Source organism: Urocitellus parryii, chromosome 1, assembly GCF_045843805.1.
Source record: "Urocitellus parryii isolate mUroPar1 chromosome 1, mUroPar1.hap1, whole genome shotgun sequence".
NCBI classification, from domain to species: domain Eukaryota; kingdom Metazoa; phylum Chordata; class Mammalia; order Rodentia; family Sciuridae; genus Urocitellus; species Urocitellus parryii.
The window spans coordinates 276,144,240-276,164,813 of NC_135531.1; the positions used below are offsets into that span (position 1 = coordinate 276,144,240).

The 20,574-nt window shown below is 50.0% G+C and overlaps 1 protein-coding gene and 1 non-coding gene across 2 annotated transcripts in view; one reads left to right on the top strand and one right to left on the bottom strand.

Moving 5' to 3' along the window:
• Armc9 (armadillo repeat containing 9) overlaps positions 1-20,574 on the top strand; it is a 130,619-nt gene that overhangs the window by 32,005 nt on the left and 78,040 nt on the right. The window contains exons 10-14 of the mRNA XM_077791111.1: positions 9,828-9,862; positions 11,614-11,725; positions 14,090-14,182; positions 18,970-19,060; positions 20,280-20,403. Of these exons, the coding sequence (XP_077647237.1) occupies positions 9,828-9,862; positions 11,614-11,725; positions 14,090-14,182; positions 18,970-19,060; positions 20,280-20,403 (455 nt within the window). The remainder of the gene's footprint in view (positions 1-9,827; positions 9,863-11,613; positions 11,726-14,089; positions 14,183-18,969; positions 19,061-20,279; positions 20,404-20,574) is intronic.
• Positions 17,296-17,367, bottom strand: Trnav-cac (transfer RNA valine (anticodon CAC)). The gene has a single exon. It is a non-coding gene; the product is annotated as a tRNA-Val (tRNA).

A 20,574-nucleotide genomic window follows, 5' to 3' on the forward strand; every position in this document is an offset into this window, starting at 1 on the left:
ATACTGCTTCCCAAATCGACTGCACCAATTTGCAGTCCCACCAGCAATGTACAAGTGTACCCTTTTCCCCACATCCTCGCCAGCACTCATTGTTGTTTGACTTCAGAATGGCTGCCATTCTTACTGGAGTGAGATGGTATCTTAGGGTGGTTTTGATTTGCATTTCTCTGACTGCTAGAGATGGTGAGCGTTTTTTCATGTACTTGTTGATTGTTTGTTTGTCCTCCTCTGAGGAGTGAGTAGAGTGTATTTTGACATATTTTACATACATGGAGTGTAACTTATTCTAATTAGGATCCCATTCTTGTGGTTGTACATGATGTGGAGTTGCCTGGTCGTGTGTTCATATATAAGGACAGGAAACTTGTGTCTGATTCCTTCCGTCTTCCCTATTCCCTTCCCCCGCCCTTCCCAGCCTTCCGCTTTGTCTAATCCAGGACTTCTGTTCTTCCCTCCCCACCTCTGTTGTTGTGGGTTGGCATCATGGAGTTGATTGGTAGGGAGGTGGGTTTCCTTCTCTGAAGTAGATTTATAGAATCAGGCTCACCCCATCCTGGGCAGCTCTGCCAAGCTAGGGCTACCACTGTCACCACCATGCTCCCACGTGGGGTCAGCATGGAGGAGCCACACTGACTGTGCCCTCTGGCTGGCTTGTTGAGGGAGATGGGAGAGGATGAGCAGGTGGTGTGTGTCCAGATCCACCCAGTTCCACAAACACAGGGAGTCTGCCCTCTCCTCAGAGAGAGGAAAGCTCTCACCGGCAGAGTGCCCCATGACCACCCCGTGATGGAAACAGCAGGGGGCAGTGTTGCTCCTGCCCTTCTCCAGTTCATGCCCAGGTAACTGTGTCCAAGACGCTGCCTGCATGACCGGAGCTGGCAGGTGAATCCGGGTACTCCCAGAATGATGACTATTGCCGGGATTCATTTTCTGGAGGCTGAGAATTCTCCCTGGAGTCTCTAATAGTTCAGCCCTGCAGGCCATTGCCCCGCCTCAGGTGTGTCTGTCCTTCACTTATCAGTTTTAATAACTGGGCTGCAAGGAGCCAGAGTTCATGTCCTCGGCAATCTTGTGAGAAGAAGTAAGCATCCTTCCTTAGGGCACCAGAGATAAGGAAAACAGGAAGCTCCAAAGACTACTCAGGAAGGACATCTGCCAACCACAGACTGCATGTCACCTGGGGACAGCTTAGCCATCTTAGATTGTGTAAGGACACTGTGATGACAAATCATGTAATGACACCTTTCAGAAGACATCCCCGTTAGGCAGTGTAGTAGCAACACCTGTAATTCCAGTGACTCAGGAGGCTGAGGCAGAGGCTGGCCAGTGTGAGGCCAGCCTGGGCAACTTAGGCCCTAAGGAACTGAGTGAGACCCTGTCTCAAAATAAAAAATAAAAAGGGCTGGGACGTGGCTCAGTGGTTAAGTGCCCCTGGGTACAACCCCCAATAATGGGGGAAAAAGAACGTATCCCCATCATTAAGCAGCACTTAACTGTAATTGTAAGATCACACAAGTCACGCAGCATGCATTTGAGGGGAGCCTGACGCTAGACATCCCTGGCTGACCCACTCCTGGGTCAGGCTTCATGTTTCATACACAGCTGACCAGCTCCTTTGCTATGATCTGTTGAAAGTCAACCCTAGACCAAGGTGTAGGGTTAGGGCTCTGCAAGTATGTTCACTGGAAAACATCAGCTCACCAGTAAAAGGAGCAGCACACAAACCTTCCTCCTCCACTCACCCTGCACCTCAGCCCCTCCCTCAGCTCACCCTGCTGCCTACGTACTCCGTGAACCTTTTCGGTAAATGTATTAGATGTATAATTAGGGTTATATATTAAGGTTTCAGTATATTTATTGTTATACAAATTTTCTTTAACTTAACACACTTTCAAGAGTCTTCTTGTCCCTAGAGTGTATGCACGTTTCCCTTTTAGAGCTTCAGCTGGAGAACACGGTGCAGTCAGCCATTCTTTTCTCTGGTGGTGGCTTTTCAGCCCCTGTTTGCTGCTAGCGAAGCAGCTGTGTCTTTGTACTGCTGCAGCACTGAAAGCCCTTGACCTGTCTTTCTTTCCCTTCTCTGTCTTCTGTCCTCCCAGGCAAATGTGAATTCAGAGACTCAAGGACAAGTGTGCTGGGGGGAGGGAGGTCCTTTCCCACCTGACAGGATTGCCACAGTCTGTGTCCAAAAAGGCCAGTGGCAGGAATAGGCAGAGGGCAGCTGGTCATGAGAGAGTTTGGGCTGACCCTCAGGGTGGAAATCTGAGTCACAGCCCTTGCGTGAGTCCCAAGGCCCACCTAGTGGCAGCCCTGGGTTTGTGCATTCATGAGATGGGAAATTTCCAATTAAATGCATCCTCATTTGGAGAAATGGCCTCTGGGAATTAACCCTCCCATCTTCAACAATTCCAGGTGAGGCCCCATTGGAAGTAAATACTTCCAGGTGATGGCAGGAAGTGTATCTCTGACAGGCCCCAGAGGTGTGGCTCCCAGAAACCATCTACTTCCACACCTACCCTCTGTTACAGGGAAACCCTATTGGGCCTGGCGCAGTGGTGGTGGTCACCTTTTTCATATGGCCTTGTGTCCAGGAGCATTGCTGTCTTTGCTCAGCCAAGGCAGACTGTTCCTGGAGTCTGCCAGCATGTGGTCGTCGCTCTGCCTTGAAGCTCAGCATCAGCAGCCCTGCCCTCCCCTTCTGTGACCTTCTAGGTGGGTGCAGACACCTGCCCTTGGCCCATCACCATAGGCAGACTCTAGTCCAGGGCCCTGTGGGTTTGGAGTTGCCCACTGAGCTCCCCTCCCTCTGTACCTCACACTCCAGTGCCTGTCCCACCCCTGAACTAACCTGGTGACACTTGGTAGAGTTGTGATTGGCCATCTGCAAATTCCGGGCTCCTCCAGTCTGACAGGATTGCCATAGTCTGTCTCCAAACTGGGCTCCTGTGTTATCTGTCTCAGTGAGCAACTCTAGGGAACATTTGGGAATTGCCCAGGGCCTTTCCCCTCTTCGCCCTGTGTTCATTTGTTCACCAGGACCGGAAAGAGTATCCTCCCTCCTTCCCCAGTCTTGGTGCTGTTGCGTTTGCTCAGGTTCTACCAGGTGCTCTCCTGGCTTCAAGGCACCTTCCTAACATCTCAAAGCTCCTGCTGTACCAACTACATACTTACCCAGCCAGAGTTACCTTTCTGGTTGTCCTATTTGTTTCTACCTTCAAGTTTCCAGAAGGATGAGGGTGTCGCACAGGCAGCTGATTGTGCTGTCCCCTTTCCCAGTACCTGTCCTTGCTGCAGGGTAGAGGGTTCCTCATGCTGTGCTCCTCCCCCTTCCTGCTAGGGAGTTGGCCACAGCACCTGTACTGCTCCGGTGGTCTCTGCCCTCCATTACCTATACAGTCCCTGGGCTGAGCACATTGCCTCATATGTCCCACTGTGGTCATCTGAACTTCTCTGGAGGTCTGGCCAAGGGTCCTGCACAGCATAGGTGGCAGCATGAGCAGGGGCAGGGGGAGTTGGTGGGCACCGGCTGGTCTTCAGAGGTTAGCAGCTGCTTGCTGTCCTAGCCTGCCGGTGTTGAGCCCCGCCCCTTCTTTCTCCCTCTCTGGATGAGCACCTGCTCTTCCTGCCACTTTTGTACCAGCAGAGACGCATTTCCCAAGTGTGTTGGCTCAGTCTCCGTCTCCCCTGTGCTCCGTGCAAATTGTGTTAACACTAATCCCACAGGATTCCCTGCCCCAGAGCCAGACACGCTGTGGTTTAGTGAGTTTGCGACAGGCTCTCTAGTGGGATTCCAAACACACAGTGGCATTCCAAGGCCTCTGGAGAAGTCCCTCAGGAGAGGACTGCTCATCAGTCTCCAGTTGGGTGACTGGCAGTCACCTTCCTTGGTGTTACCTCAGATACTGAGTTCTCTGAAAACACTTCTGCAGACTGACCTCACATGTCATTAGCAAAGTCCTTCCCCACTGTTGTCACCGAGAGCTGTCCTGTCCTTGAGGTGGTCCCAGCACCCATCTTCCCCCATGCCAGGACCTCTGCACCAGAGGGCAGCAGCTGCTGCAGGCCCAGGCTCTAGGGTCTTCGTGTGGCCAAGGAGTGTGTGGTAGGCAGCTTTGCATCACTGTGACCAGAGACCTGACAGGCAGCTGAGAGGAGCTTTCAGAGGTTCAGCCCACAGACCAGTCCATGAACGTCCAGGAACCTGACTCAGTTGCCGTGGCCTGAGGTGAGGCAGAACAGCACGGTGGCCGGGTGTCTGCTCTGTGTGTGGCAGCCGGGAGCAGGGAGAGAAAGCTCAGAACAGAGCAGTCCAGAGGCTTGCCCCCCATGACCCACTTCCTCCAGCCGCACCCCACCTGCCCATAGTTCTCACCCGTTGCCCGTTCAAGTCTATCAAATGGATCCCTGACGAGGTTACAACTCTAATCAGTGCCTGAAAGCCCTACCTTTGAGTCGATCTGCATTGAGAACTGTGCTTCCGAAGCATGAGTTTTTGGGGGACATTTCTAGATCTAAACCATAATAAGGTATAAATGCTACGGTTACTGAAAGATTAGTCCTTGTCCCTGATGCCAATCCAGTGAGGACACAGTTTTGAAAAAAACTTTATTAGCAAAGGAGAAGCACTGGGAACTCCTGTCCCAGAAGCTGTGATTGTGCCTATCAAGGGGAACCGGGGATTTTTAAAGAGGGGATTCAAAGGCTACACCCCACATGTCCTCTGTTGGAGTTGTAAATCATTTGTTAATTTGGGAGAGAATCATTTCTGAGATCTTGAGGTGCCATCCCCAAAGTCTGGATTACCTGGTTTCTATGGTGGGTGCACACTGAAGGACAGATACTCTGCCTAAAATGGGGAAGAAAGTAATCCTGATTCCCCTGAGGTTAGGGAGGAGGAGAGAGAGAGGAAGAGAAAGAAATGTGTCCATTTTAAAAATAAGTTGCAGTGGCAAAGCAGCAAGGGCTGTGTAAGCATAACCCCTGTTACACTACCATTTCCCCTTGGCTTAGGACGTTTGTCTCCCAGGCCCACGGTTCCAAGAGCCTCGCCCTGAAGTGGTTCGTGAAGGTGCTCCGGGCATAGCTGATGCATTAACACATTACTCACCCCCTGTTCGACTCCTGGGCCCTGAAAAGGTTGCCCCAGCATTCCTGCCAGGCTTCCTAGAGGGGTCACTGGCTACAGTGGCCATTCTCTGCGCTCTCAGCATAAAAACCTAGAGATCATGAAGAGCCACCTGGCCTGGAGTCGGGCCCCAGAACCTACTTCTCAGCAAGGGAGTTGTCTCTGAAACTTGTTCTTCCTGTGTTAAGAACCTATTGTGAGCTCCGTTAGGGGAATTATTCTGTGGTTGCTGATGTTTGGATTTGTCATCTTTCTCCTGCTGGGGCTGCTGCCTACCTGTTGGAACTGTCCTCACACTGTGCAAATACTGCAGTGCTCACAGTTGGTGGCAGTGACTCCTGAGTGCGGCCAGCAGAGGCTCTTGTCACATCCTGCTCAAGAACCTGCACATGTAGACTTCTGGAAATCCAGCACACAGTGAAAAGTGGTCCACAGACCCTCAGAGCAGCCTCCTCAGTGCTTTTGTGTTATTATTAAGACTTCTACCCAGGAGGAGGACGCAGAAGCTATGGCCTGCTGTGTACCCCATCATTAAGCAAGTTTATGCCCAGGGGTCAATGTCTAGGTCAATTCAAGTTTGTCATTTAAATTAGAATTCAGTACTTACTTACCAACTGGAGCAACTGTGTCAGAGGGAGGAGTTCAGTGTCATCGGGCTGGGGAGGGTGGCTGTGCTGACTTGCTCTGCCGTCCCTGTGGCCCCTACCCACATGTGGTTCTATCTGGCCTTTCTAGGTGGACACCTCCTACACATCATAAATCTGATTGCAAATCCTTGAGAAACTCAGTTCATTTCAGAAGAGATCTGAGTATCTGCTTTGTTAACAAAACAAAAAGCCCTTGTCTAGAGCAGGGCTTCTGGACTCCAGCACTGGACTGTTCTGTGTGTGGATGGGAGGGTAATAGCACCTCCTGCCTCTACCCAGGGGATGCCAATAGCACCTAGTTTGGGCAACCAAAAGATGTTTCCCCGTGTTGCCAAATGTCCCCTGGGACAAGGTGACTCCCTATTGAGGACCACTGGAGGGAAAGTAGAAACATGGAGCACACTTCTCATGGAAACATGGAAAATGTTCCTTACGCTCTGTAGAGAACACAGCAGTACCAGGCAAAAAAATTGGTATTTGGGCTGGGATGTGGCTCAAGCAGTAGCACGCTTGCCTGGCATGCGCAGGGCTGGGTTTCATCCTCAGCACCACATAAAATAAAGATGTTGTGTCCACCGAAAACTGAAAAGTAAATATTAAAAAAAAAAAAAAAATCCGTGTTTGTCAGAGCTCCAGGAAGTGAGGGTAGAGGGCAGAGCCGGGAACCATCTCACTGAGCACAAGGGGTGGAACTGAGTTTGAAGGATGAAGAAGGAGACTGGAGGATGGCACAGAGCTGTGCCAGAGGTGAGACTGAGGAGATGGGGGTGAGGCGGCTTTGCTAAAGCTCCCCTTGGCCAAGCAGGAGGAGGGCTGGAGGAAGAGCCTGGCGGGGGAGTGGGCCGAGCCGGCGTGGGCTCTGGGACCCGACTCCTGGTTGGACTCTTGGCCTGGGACAGGGTGCTTCATCTCCACAACAGGGCAGGGAATGAGCTCATGCCCATGAGATGCCCACTGGTGGTCAAGGAACTCTGACCATGGCCGTCTGTGCTCAGAAGAGAGGCGGTGCCAAAGGAAGTCCCAGTGTGGGGACTGGAGAGAAAGTCCTGGGTGTGAGGGAAGTTCACCACAGAACCACAGGGACCTGATCTGTGGGGGCTGGGGGTGGAGACTGAGCAGGCCGGAATTAGCTCGCTGTGAGTACCCCAGTCTTGCAGGTGAGGACACTGAGGCAGGGGGAGTTGTTTGGCCCTGTGTCCCCCACTGGACCAGGAGTTCTTGAAAGGCACTTGATTTGTTCACCCCTGTGTGACCGAGGGCCTAGCAGTGACCTGGCAGATGGTGTCATCAGTAGGTGCTGGCTGAATGCGTGAGACACCGTGGCCTCCCACTCTCTCCTGGGCAGGGTGCTGAGCCCTTTTCCCGCAGTCATCCCTGGATTTCTTCTTTCCTTGATTCGATGCTGAAGTCCCAGGGGGGTTTCACTTACCTCTTGTTTCCACTCCTCAGGGGCCGTGATTCCTACTTGTCAACTACTTTCTTCATGATGCAAATTGATCGATAGAGTTTAGCCAAGAGGGGTTGGTTTTTAAATAACGGAAAACTTCCTATAGCTATGAAAAAAAGGTAGTGCTGAATTTTATTGGGAAATAGGAATTAGCCAGCATTTTTAATTCTTTTTTTAATATTGTTTTTTTAGTTATAGGTGGACACAATATCTGTATTTTATTTTTAGGTGGTGCTGAGGATTGAACCCAGTGCCTCACACATGCCAGGCGAGTGCTCTACCGCTGAGCCACAACCCCAGCCCCTCTAATTCTTAATTTTTATCTGTATTATGCTGATATTTTAGTGTGGCCATGTCCTTATTTGACCCAGTTGACCCACCGTCAGCTTCTTGGTCTCTTTAATGTATTACATGAGTAATTTAGATACCATTTCCAACTTAGATTCTGAACTCTTCACTAAGCCAGTAACAGGAATAACACAACCCAAGGACTAAAAAATATGGGAACATACCTAGTCATGAACCATTGAAAGGTAGGGTCAGATGTCCACAAGGTGGGAATCTGCACATCTGTCAACCTGCCAGAGGGAAGCAATCAGTGACAGAGTCGTCATCACCAGGGCCTCTTCCTAGGCACTGGAGGACCCTGGAGTAGGCCTCTTGGGGGTCCGTCTTCCTTCATTTCAACAGATGTTGAATCAGTGACTCCGTCCGCCTAGGCACTGTAGCAGATGCTGAGGACAGGAGGGTGACATGTTTCCAGTCCTTACAGAATGTATTGTCTGCTGAAGGAGAAAGACACAAATATTTGTGAAATAATCACAGTTCAGTGTGGTTAAAAATGACTGGTGTCCTGTTCAAGAGCCGTGGGGACACAGAGAGAATAAGGACCACGGCCTGCCCCTTGGGAAAGGCTCCACGGCGGATGGAAATTCCATTTTCTTTCAAACAAACCCATGAACAGGAAAACACTTTGGTTCCTCTCCAAAGCTAATTCCGTAGATGAATATCCGAGATGAGCCAAAAGTGTGGAAAATGAAGGACGGGAAGAGGGCTTGCCCTCCCTGATATGCACTCCCATAATGGGGCTATCACCAGAGCAGGGCGTTGCTGGCTTAGCAGTGCATGACTTATGGACCAGAGTCAGATGCTCAAACCCAAGTGCGGACAAGTCCCCAGGGGCCCGGCTGAGATGCAGGTGCTTGTTCCAGAGGTCTGCATGATAGGGGACGGTCAGGTGCAAGTGGTAGGAACTTGAGGTTGGGCCCGCTGTGCTGACCCCATTTCAATTTTGAGAAACTGTTTACCTGAAGCCCTGCCTGACCTAAGTCCACAAGATATGATCCACAGGATATGTCGCATTCCTCAGCACTACCTGACATCTGCAGGAGAAACGCAGGCCTTGAAATGCTGATAAGAACACAGTTACCCTGAAGCGGGAACTTCTGTGACCTTTACACAGACCAGATCCCGAATCAGGGAGATAAGAATTAATTTCTCCTTCCCGGAACATCTGAAGAACAGGTTCCAGTTAGAACTGGTGGCCCAGGCCAAAGTCATGGCAGTGGGCACTTGGAACTTTGATATCATCCTGTTGTGAGTCAGAAATCAAGAGGTGGACCTGGGCAGGGCTCTCTGGAAACTTCCCTGGGACCCCCAATAAAACTGGAGGGCAGGCCGGGTGCAGAGGCAGGTGCCTGTAATCCCAGGGGCTTGGGAGGCTGAGACAGGAGGATCGTGAGTTCAAAGCCAGCCTCAGCAATGTCGAGGCACAAAGCAACTCAGTGAGACCCTGTCTCTAAATAAAATACAAAATACAAAAAGGGCTGAGGGTGTGGCTCCGAGGTCAAGGACCCCAGAGTTTGATCCTCAGTGCCAAAAACAAAACAAGAAGCTGGAGGGCGGGAGAGGCACGCCCACCTCTCCTCTCTGAGAGGAGCCACTCTCTGCCTTGAGAGAACCCCCTTTCCCTTTTCCTAGCCCTTCTAATAAACTCATCCCTGTCACTCTGAACAACATGTCTGAAACCTTTCTGATTCGATCGCAAGAATCGGGGTTTAAAACTTCTGGAGCCTGGGTTCCCTGGAAGGCTCTGTGACACACTGTGCTCTTGAGGTCCCGCGTCCCTCAGTGGATCCTGGCGAGCAGCACGCTGCCCAAGGGCCGGAGCGGATCTCAGGGTGGACCTGCATCTGGCAGACCATGGAGGCCGGGAAGGGGCGACTTATTCCACGGGTCCCAAGCCAGATTCTTTCAGGACTGGGAAATGACACGCAGCACATGTGTTGTTTTTGTGCTTAAAGAGAAAATCGTGAGAGAGAAAAAACTAAGAACATCCAATGACCCACTTTGCTTTTATTCTTCACGATGTCTTTGGGCAGCTTTATGGCCTCTGGGGTCTGGGTGGACCCACTGCAGCATTTACCTTAGCCAGGGGCTTGGGGCGGGCAGCTCTCAGCAGTGGTGTGGGCTGATTTTTAAGTCATGTGTGACTGTGGCTGGAGAACGCTGCAGGCGTGTTGGCTGTGTGCTGTTGACAGGGTCTGAGTCAGAGCTGTTGCTGTCGGTGCTTAACATGGTCTCTCTTCTCCCGTCCCCTTCCCCTCAGGCCTCCACCATGTTGCGAGCCTCCTTGGCACCAGTGTAAGTAATCGCTCTTGGGAAATCTTATTAATGAGGACAGTTAGATGTCACACTGGAATTCACAGTAGCTTTAATAGACACCCAGCAGTGGGCACTGAGGCAGCTCCCACCAGGTCTGCAGGCTCATTCGCAGGTACCGTTGCTCCCCCGTGTCTCCCTGGGCCAAGGTTGGAGCCAGAACCTCATGCTGCCAGAGTGTCTTCTTAGTTTTCTTGAATTTGAGGCGTTCCTCTGTCTTTCATGGCCTTGACAATTTTGAAAAATCCTGACCTAGTGATTTACAATTGGAAATTTCAAAGTAGCTCTGTTGATTTTTAAATTCAAAATAGTATATGCCTCCGAAAACAGCATCGGAGCAGCCACGGCGCACTCTGTGGGCTTCCTGGTGGGTGCCCAAGAGGGGCGCTCCGCCCGCAGCTGCTCACTGAGAGCTCAGCTGTTGCCTTCTCTTCTGGCCCTTTCCATGGCACCTCTACAAGAATCTCATTTTGTCCAGTAAAAGCTAATCCTGAAAAAGCTGGCATGTCATTTTTCATTGTGTAAGGAACACGAGTTCATTACAGGAAGCCAGCATGCCCAGGCTCCCTCCTCCTGGCACGGATTCCCCTCCGCCCTCAGAACAAGGGAAGCCCTGCATCTTCCCTGTTCTCACCAAACTCTGTGTGTCTCCACTTAATACTGTGTGTCTCCTTTTCCCCCTTGATACTGGAGATATTTTTCTTTTGGTATTTATTTATTTATTTGGTACCAGGGATTGAACCACTGAGCCACATCCCCAGCCCTTTTTATTTTTGAGACAGGGTCTTGCTAAGTTGCTTAGGGCCTTGCTGTGTTGCTGAGGCTGGCCTTGAACTTGTGATCCTCCTGCCTCAGCCTCCCAAGCTGCTGGGATTACAGGCATGTACCACCAACCCTGGCTTAGGTTTTTATTTTGAATTAATTACAGATTCACAGAAACTGAGGCCCCCCACTTCCCCAGTGGTGACTGTGTCTGGTCAACAGGAGGAAGTTGTTTTGGCACTGTGCTGTCACCTAGACCGCAGGCCTCATTCAGCTCTCTTTATTTTCCCCGCTCTCTAACCTTTTGTTCAATAAACCAAAATGTGGAGATACTTGTTTTCGGGACAAGGAGTCTGAAGGGACTGGTTCCTTCTGTCTTTGGCTAAGCGGGGGCAGGTCTTGGGTTCGTCCAAGCTGGGCAGATCTTTAATCAGAGATCTAATCAGACCCCTGGCTTCCCTGGGGTCTTTAGACTTGGGGTCCTCTGGGCAGGCTTAGCAAATTGTCCCTCTCACTGTGTGTCCCAGCCCCTCGCTCCCAGTCCTCCACCTCCACAGTGGTCCATCTGGCCCCTGCTCCCTTACAAGTTGCTTCCTGGCCCCTGTTCTATGGTACTCATTCGCCAGGCTTGAGAGGGACAGTGGCCTTGGGTGTGCAGACAGACCCCTCAGGGACTGCTGGTGCTAATAGTCTGAGGGCTTTGCCAGGAATTCTGAATAGAACTTGGATGGAGAGTCTAGGAGCCTCCAGGGTGACTCTCCCCACCACAGGCCCCAGGCAAAGGCAGTGGCTTCTAAGCCTATTCAGGAAGTTAGAGAAACCAAACACTGGCTGAGTCTGGAGCGGGCAGCGCGGCCACTGCTAGTCCCTCTGGCTCATCAGGTCTGGAGCAGGTGTGTGGATGGTCAGGAGGTGTCATGAACCTGTCCTTTCCTGCTTGTTTTTGTCTTTGAACCTGTGACGCTGAGTAGGAAACTGAAGGATGTCCCGTTGCTGCCCTCCCTGGATTATGAGAAACTGAAGAAGGATTTGATCTGGGGGAGCGACCGCTTGAAAGCCTTCCTGTTGCAGGCTCTGCGCTGGGTAGGTACCTTTCCCTTGATGTCAGAAAACAAAAAACAAAGGCCAGCCCAGTGCCGCTCTTCTTGGCTGGCTACCATGCTTGTATCTTGTAACCTTCTACTGGAAATCTTCCTTCCCGCTGCCCGATGCCACCAAGAACCGGAGTTCAGAGCAGCTCCTGAGGGCAGCTCTGGCCTTTCTAAGACCCCTACTTTGGCATCGCGGTTGCCGTTGCCTTCACGCTGTGACGTGATGACGAGCTGCAGTCAAGGCCTCTCCTGGGCGAGAGCTGCCGGCACCGCTCCCAGCGCAGCTCCCAGCGCAGCCAGGCCTGCTGGGAGGCCCGCGACTCCGGTGTTGAGATGCCACGGGGCCGGCCTCCAGGGCAAAGACCAGTCTTTAGGGGAAATAAAGCCTCCTCTGAGACCTGGGATCCTCACAGTCCCCAGCAGCATGAACCAGCCATGGGTTCTCAGGTTCAGTCTCACACCCTCCACACACTCAAAAGTTACTAAGGACTGCGGAGAGCTGCTGTTGACGTGAATTTTATCTACTGATATTTACAGTATTGGAAATTACAACTGAGAAAACTTCAAATACATAAAGTGAACAATAAACAAATGAACATGTTAAACATAAGTGACATTTTTATTAAAAACAACAACTTTCTAATCAACAGAGTCAGGGAGAAGGGTGCCTTGTTTCACCTGTTTGCAGGTTTCTTCATGTCAGCAACATGGAGGACAGCTGGATTCTTGAATCTGCATTCTATTTGCCAAGTGCCACGCTTCATATAGGCCCTGAGAGACTGATCATGAATATAGGGGTCATATTGTAGTAGAATTGTGAAAATAATCGTGTCCCAAGGGCTTGGGTACACCGGGTTCCCTGGACTCACTTGAGGACTGCCAGCATCCCCCCTTGATGGCGGGCCCTCTACCTGGATGACCATTCTGCCTCGCCCTGTATTTGCAGCAGGCCCTTTCATGGATCCCCTAATTTTACAGTATCTTGACTAATTTTCCCCCACCTGGGGACGAATCAGTCCTGCTCCCTGCTGGTCTGGTGGTGCATCTGGAAGGTGACTTGAGGACACAGGGAGAGTCCTGTGGCCAGGCCATGGCGTCTGCTCTGGTTCCACTGGGGTCAGTTGGCCCCATGGGTGGGCCACTTGAGGGTCTCCCGGGCTGTCCCCGCAGTGCCCTCTGCTCGGCTTAGCAGACTTACTTCCTATTTGGCTCTTGGTTTGCCACCTGGCACTTCCTCTCAGCCCACGCTTATCCCCAGCCTCTGGCTGAGACAGGACGTTCCTCTGCTGAGAGAAGAACACTGTCACAGGAAAAATAAGCAGGCTTTTTAATGATTTTGTCTCTGTCCCCCTCCAGGGCCCCGCCCCACCCCTGGCCCCTGCCTCAATCTCAGTGAACTTGAGAGGGGCAGCAGCTCCCGTGTGGCCTTCTCGGCACCTTCCTCCTCCAGGAGAGGCCCCTCTTCCTGCAGGGCCTTCCCGCCATGATGGTGGGCACCTGCCTCCCGGTTCTCCTCGTCCTGTCAGCTCTCCCCTCGGCCACTGTTCCTTCTGGCCTTGCCCAGGGTGTTCTCTCCAGCCAGAAGCAGGGCCTGCAGTCTCAGGATGTTTATCTAGTGAGGTTTTCCTGGAAAAATAAGCACATTTGCCCACTCCAGTTCCATGGCTTTGTCGCTTCCCCACTCATACTGCACACGCCCATGTGCACGAGCACATTCCACGTGCTCCAAGTGAAACCTTCGTCTTCCCTGCAGACATTACGTAAGCCCTTACTTAGAGCGACACAACAGACCTGTGGACTTTGCAGTCTACAGAAGTCCCGCCAGCTCCCCACCGGGCACGCTCACACCTCGCTGAGTATGGCTCTATGGGTCCCTTAGGGTGTGTTCCAAGACCTCCCGTCAGCCCCGCGCCCACCCATGAGCCACTCGGCTGTGCCCTGTGTTTGTACCTCCTTGAGTTGGGCCATGCTTCCCCACCCCTCCACTCGCCTGCCCCTGCTGGCTAACGGTCCACTCACCCTGCGGAGCCAACTCTTGCCTCTCTAGGGTGACAGGTGCTCTCTCATCTGCACACTGATGGCCTGGGCATCATGCCCCTTTCCCTCTCAGGAGACTTCACATATGAAGCTGACTCCATTGTCCCCTACCTCACCCATCTCCTAAGATGTCCCCTACATCACCTTATTGATTGGCTGGATGGCTAACCAGCCTCCCCACTTGGCTAGTATTTATTTGCTTGGTTCAGTGTCTAGTAACTGGTGGAGTTTTAACTGCCACTTAAGCCATAGCTGCTATATGGGAGTTTTTCTCCTGTTAACACTTAGGTCTTGTTACTTTTGTTTTTCTTCCCTCCAGCGCTTGACCACATCCCATCCTGGGGAGCAGAGGGAGACGGTTCTGCAGGCGTACATCAGCAACGACCTCCTGGACTGTCATAGCCACAACCAGGTGGGTAAGAGGTGGGCAGAGGTCAGCCAGGGCCTGCGGTCCTCGGGACTGACCTTAGCAGGTGGGGAGCTTCTGTTTCCTTGGGCGTCAGCCTTGGCCCTGTTAGCTGGGGAATCTGAGTTTGCTTCTAGCGAGGAGTCCTGAACGAGTTAGCAGGACCTGCTTCATTCATCTCCGAGATTCCTTCTGTCGTTTTCTTTTTCTCCAATTCTCAACTCTTTCCCTCCTCCCGCTGCTTACCGTGAGTCCTGAAAACGGAGCGCGACTCAGGGTGCACAGACAGGGAAGCAGATTCAGGCCTTCTAACCTCCTGGTGCTTCCGGTTGTGCCCTGGCCTTTCCTCTAGAAGGAAACACTGTCCTACCTTTAAATCTTGTGGTAAACACACGTCACATAAAATTTACCTTCCTAACCACTTTAAACGTTGAGTGGTGATAGATACAGTCATGATGGTAAGTCGCCACCCCGTCCTCTCCATGAGCAGCTCTTTTCACTTTATAATACTGACCCTGTGCCCATTAAGCAATAGCTCCTCTTCCCCTCTCCCCCGGCCCTGAAACCACCATCCTGTGCTCTGTCCCCATGATTTGGACTTCATATAGTATTGGGGTTTTTTGTGACTGGCTTGTTTCACTTACCATAATGTCCTTAAGGTTTATTCATGTTATTATTCAGGTATATATCAGAATTTCTTTCCTTTTAAAGGCTAGATTATCATATTCCATGTATTAGCCTTACAATCCTCATTTTGCTTATCCATTCATCCATCAATGGACACATGGGTTTCTTTCTCCTTTTGGCTACTGAGAACAGTGCTGGTACAAAATGGATGTTCACATCCTGACTTTGGTGTGAATCATTTCCTGCTTGTCTTTATAGTTTTCCATCCATCCCTGAGTCCTGCATGTGCCGTCTGACTCTGTGCTGAGCAGCAGGCGCAGACCTGCTCTGCAGGGAGGTGGAGTTGTGCTCAGGTTAGATGGGGGCACTGGGAGAAGGTGGCATGAATGGATGGTTGGATAATAGTGGGGCACAGCTTTCCCGGGCACTTACTGATCCCCTCTGGGGACATTAGTAGGCAGGGTCAGGAGAGAGTCCTGGGAAGCAGGGCATGTGGCAGGATGGAAAGGTCAGCCAGGTACTAGTTGTCCAGCGATAGTATACATGGGTATATGGCAGAGAAAGCCAGTGCTGAGCTCTCGGTATTTGGGCTTTTTTTTTTTTTTTTTTTTTTTCTTTTTTTGAGGCAGAGTCTCACCCTGTTGGCCAGGCTGGTCTTGAACTCCTGGGCTCAAGTGATCCTCCTGCCTCTGCCTCCTTAGTAGCTGGGATGGACTACGGAACATGCCACTTTGTATTTCAGCCTTTAAGCTCGCTGGTCTGCTTCTGGTTCTCAGGATTTGATTTTGTGAGAACCCTTCTGTGGGGTGGAAAGACTGTCCACAGCTGTCCACACTGCAGGTGTGGGACGAGGAGGGGCGCCTCTCCGGGTCTTGGTTCTGAGCTCTTTCTCTGAAGCATTTAGCTCCCTGTTTAAAAGTCACCCTGGTGCACTGCTTTGGAATACCTGTGGCTTTTACTGAGACTGCACAGCTTATGTCTAGCAAACCACTTCTAGGTGTACTCCAGCAGAAACGGGTCCATGTGTTCACTCAGAAACGTCCAAGATCAGTCACGGTGGTGCAGGCCTGTAATCCCAGCTGCTCAGGAGGCTGAGACAGGAGGATCTCGTGTTCAAAGCCAGCCTCAGCAAAAGCAAGGCCCTAAGCAACTCAGTGAGACCCTGTCTCTAAATAAAATACAAAATAGGGCTGGGGATGTGGCTCAGTGGTCAAGTGCCTCTGAGTTCAATTCTAGGTGCCCTCTGCAAAAATAAGTCCGAGAGTGGTAATGCTTTATAAGATCCAAAACGCTTGATGCAACCCAAATGTCCATCAACAGTAGGAATGAATGTCTGTGATAGATTTGCGAGATGGGGTTCAGAGAGCAATGAGAAGGAGCACAGAGAGAACATGGGTGAATCTCACAAACCTAAAAACAAAGTTGGGTGAAAAAGTCAGGCATGAAAGAATATACAAACTATGATTTCATTTGTAAAAAATTCGAAAACATGCAAAATTAATCTGTGGCAGAAGAAGCCAGGAAAGAAATGTCTCCCTCAGTTTGGAAGGGGGTCCTGAGGCTATAATAATGTTGTGCCTCTTGACCTGGCTACTTGTTACCCACATGTTCATGTGGAAACTCACAGAGTTCTGTACTTATGACCTGTGCCATTTTCTATATAATTGTTAAAGTACAATAAAAATTAAATATAGAATGTGTACAAGAAGCAGGAGATGAAGCCCTCAATGCAGTGTCCTCGAGTCACCTCTGTTCGCTGTGGGCTGGTGGCCCTTTGCATGTGCCTCAGAGCTGTCATCCAGTCATCTCTGCACCCAACTCCAGCCATTGTCCCCTCTCTCCTGTATCGCCCTCTTCCTTGACTTGCTCTCTCAGTTGGTGGAGCACATCCTTCAGTCACAGCTCCTACACGGAGACCACCTGGCAGTTTGGCTTTTGAGATTGTGTCTGAATGAAAATGTCTTTGTTTTTTGTGTAGAATTCTGGATTGTAAATAAATTTTCTGTAGAATTTGGGGACATTTGCTGGTTGTGGTGGCACATGCTTATGATCGTAGCAACCTGGGCATCTGAGACAGGTGGATCCCAAGTCTAAGGCCAGCCTGGGCAACTTAGAACCTGTCTCAAAATATAAAGGGCTGGGAATGTAGCTCAGTGGTAAACTTCCCTTGGATTCACTCCCCCCCCCCCCAAAAAAAAAAGAATTTTGAAGACATTACTTTGTTGTCTTTGGGTTCCAGTTTTGTTTTGTTTTGTTTGTATACTGGGTATTGAACCCAGGGTGCCCTGCCACTGAGCTACACTCCCTATCCTTTTTATTTATTTTTTTTTTTTTTGAGATAGGGTCTTGCTAAGTTGCTGAGGCTGGCCTTGAACTGCAATCCTCCTGCCTCAGCCTCCCTATTAATGGGACTATAGGCATGTGGACCACCGTCCTAGAACCTTAGGGGTCCAATTTTTTTTTAAAATCTTTATTTTATTTGTTTATTTTTTATGTGGTGCTGAGGATTGAACCCAGTGCCTCGTGCATGTGAGGCAAGTGCTCTACCACTGAGCCACACCCCAGCCCAGGGTTCCAGTTTTGTTGTTGAGAATCCAAAGCCATTCTGATTCCTGATCTTTTGTATGTGGCCTGTTTTCCTCTCTAGAAGCACATGGGAGCATGGTGAGTCTTCTCTTTATCACCACAGTTCAGAGTCCCCCTGGATGTGCTTCATGAAGTGCATTTTGGTCCCTTGTTGTGGGCCCTTTGAATCTGATAGTTTTATTTCTGGGAATTTTCTTTATTTTGTTGATGATTTTTTTCCTCTGTTTTCTCTTTTCCTAAATGTCAACCCTTCTAAACTGTTGTTTTGTTAATTTTTCTCTCATATTTTCTATCTTTTTTCTTTTTGTTGCACTTTCCAGGAGATTTCTTTGTTTATATTTTCCATAGTTCCTGTTGAGTTTTTTGTTAACTCAGAGCATTTGCTTCTTTCCTGGATACAATACAGTTTCTAATGTCTTGAGGTATTGGTGACAAAGTTTTTATTTAGTTTTGGTTCTCCTCTCGCTGCACAGTCTGGTCTCCAGGGAGGCCCCCTCTTTGGCTCTATTTTCCGTGTCAGAGCCTTTCCTCTGGCTCAGCTCCACTGAGGAGAGCTGGGTGGGCCATTGACTGGGAGCCGCTGATTTCAGAGTCTCAAGTCCTTTCCCCTGGGGTGGTCACTTTCCTCCGAGAAGAGTCTTCTCGTGTCCTGCAGAGAGGTAAGGGTCTGGTTGCCAGGGTCAGGGTCTGGGAGCCAAGTGGGGGGGCAGTTTTTTCAATCTTTATTTAGACATCCCCCTCCATTTGGTGCAGAACCCAGCCCACCTGAGCCTACTGTCCCCAGTCCAGAGACCCTCTGTGCCACCCTCACATAAGAACACCCCTGTGCCCCTGCACCACCCTTGGAGGATCCAGCTGCTTCTTTAACACCTTTCATTCATTTGTCTGGTTCCCCGAGTCCGTCGGCCTTTTGGGGAGTACGCAGTGGAACTTGGGTGCTTCCTCCTTGCCCACTGTGGCCTTGGGTCTGGTGTTCCAGGCCTGCATTGCCACTTTCAGAGTAGTGTTGACATTTTTCATTCTGTTGGTTCAGCCCTTAATCTAGATCTTATTCATTTATTTATTTATTTATTTTTGTAGTTGGGATTGAATCAGGGGCACTTTACCACTCACTGAGCTACATCCCCGGTCCTTTCATTGATTATTTTGAGCAGGGTCTCACTAAGTTGCAATCCTCCTGCCTCAGCCTTCTGCTTCTCTGGGCCCACCCCTACACCCAGCTTAATTTAGAAAACCCTTTTCCTGTAGCCTGCTGTGGATTGGAGGAAGCCAGCTCAGATGCCCTGACCGGTGACGCTCAGCAACAGTGACAGCCAGCAGCCTCGCTTCCTGTGTGCCAGCGGCTGTGCTGCGTGTTCTGCGTGGTCAGTTCATCTGATTTAGAAGTCTGGATAAATTCTTTTTGCCAAGTCTCATCAGGTGTTATTTGAAACCAAGACTTCCAGAGGAGAAGTTTGGCTTTGGTCTGTCCCCTCCAGTCAGTCCAGGCAGAGGAAGGGAGCAACCAGAGCTGCTGAGGCGGCTGTCACCTTGCCCTCCTCCTCACGGAGCCCCCGTCCTCTCCACTTTCGCCCCCACAGAGGAGCGTGCTGCAGTTGCTGCACTCCAAGAGCGAGGTGGTGCGGCAGTACATGGCCAGGCTGGTCAACGCTGTGGCGTCACTAGCAGAAGGTAAGGCCCAGCTCCTCAGAGCAGAGCAGAGCGGCTCTGGGCAGGAGTCCCCCCACATTTCTTAGAGGTGAAATATGTCTCCTCATCTTATTACTGTTTAATTCATTGGAAGTCCCTTGTAAGAATTAAACGTTCTTGTCATAGTGCTTTAATTTATTTTTATTAGTTATTGATGGACCTTTATTTATTTCTTTGTTTATATGGGGTGCTGAGAATTGAACTCAGTGCCTCACACATGCCAGGCAAGTGCTCTACCACTGGGCCCCAGCCCCAGCCCCATGCTGTAATCTCTGTCAGCAAATTTTGTTGCTTTCAAAAGAGCTGATTTTATAACTCTTCTTGTTTTATCACTTTGGGCTAGAACAATACTATTTAGATTACTTTCAAGTATGTAACAGGTTATGCTTTTTCTATAGTTTTCTACTTAAGGCAAAATAAGGTTGGTGAAGCAATGAAAGCTGATTCCAATAAGCAGTGTACCACTTCCTTCAATAGTCTACAATCTCTTAAATTAAAGGATTTGAGAATTTAAAAGATAACATGCCACCATAACTGAATTAAAAATGATCTTGCAAAGGGCCATTATTTTCCATTAATTCTTACTTGTTTGAGCTGTTTTTAATGGAAATAAAAAGAGTTTTCAAATTATCGACACACGATACTCCAAAATTTTATTATCCATTCATCTGTTCATTATCGCATTCATTCAGCAGACATTTATTATAGTCTGGGGATGTGCCATAGCACTGTGGACACTTGTGTCCAAACATCACACCTGTCTGTCAGCACAGAAGTCCACAACAGGTAGTGCCCATTCAGGCGTGTTCTAGGATCCTCCCTATGGCTTCCACCTTCTCCAGCCTGGGCCTGCGTCGAGGAACAGGGAGTGTGGCCAGAAGCATTCCTTGGCTGCCCCTGTTGCAAAGACCAGTGGCTCACAGCACAGGCCCTGCCTTTTCTCCGTGCACATCTCACCGTGGGGTTCAGAACTGTTAGGCAGATGGAAGACAGGCGATTGTGAAGAGTAATTTCTCCTCATTACATAGTTGGTTGAATAAAACAACTCTTAGAAGAAATGCATTTTAATGATTTCTTTTAGAACAAAAAATTATCTAATATGCAAAGTTGTTGTGTTACATGCAAAGTTTTCATAGCAAGTGATTTGGAGCCCACCAGATTAATTCTTCCTCTCTCCCCTGTTCGTCTGGGGTATCGTTAGGCCGCCTCTACCTGGCCCAGAACACTAAGGTGCTGCGGATGCTGGAGGGAAGGCTGAAGGAGGAGGACAAGGACGTCATCACCCGGGAAAATATTCTTGGGGCCCTGCAGAAGTTCAGTCTCAGGTGATGATCATGCCATAGGTCATGGGGGGTCCTGTGGAGCCTGATTGAGTTTTTTAAGCTGCCATTTAGTGCTTATTTGATTCCCATAACCATAAAAGATGGTGTATCTTTTAAATATAACTTCATTCTTTGTAAATGAATTGTTTTAAAACTAAAAAACAAAATTTAAAA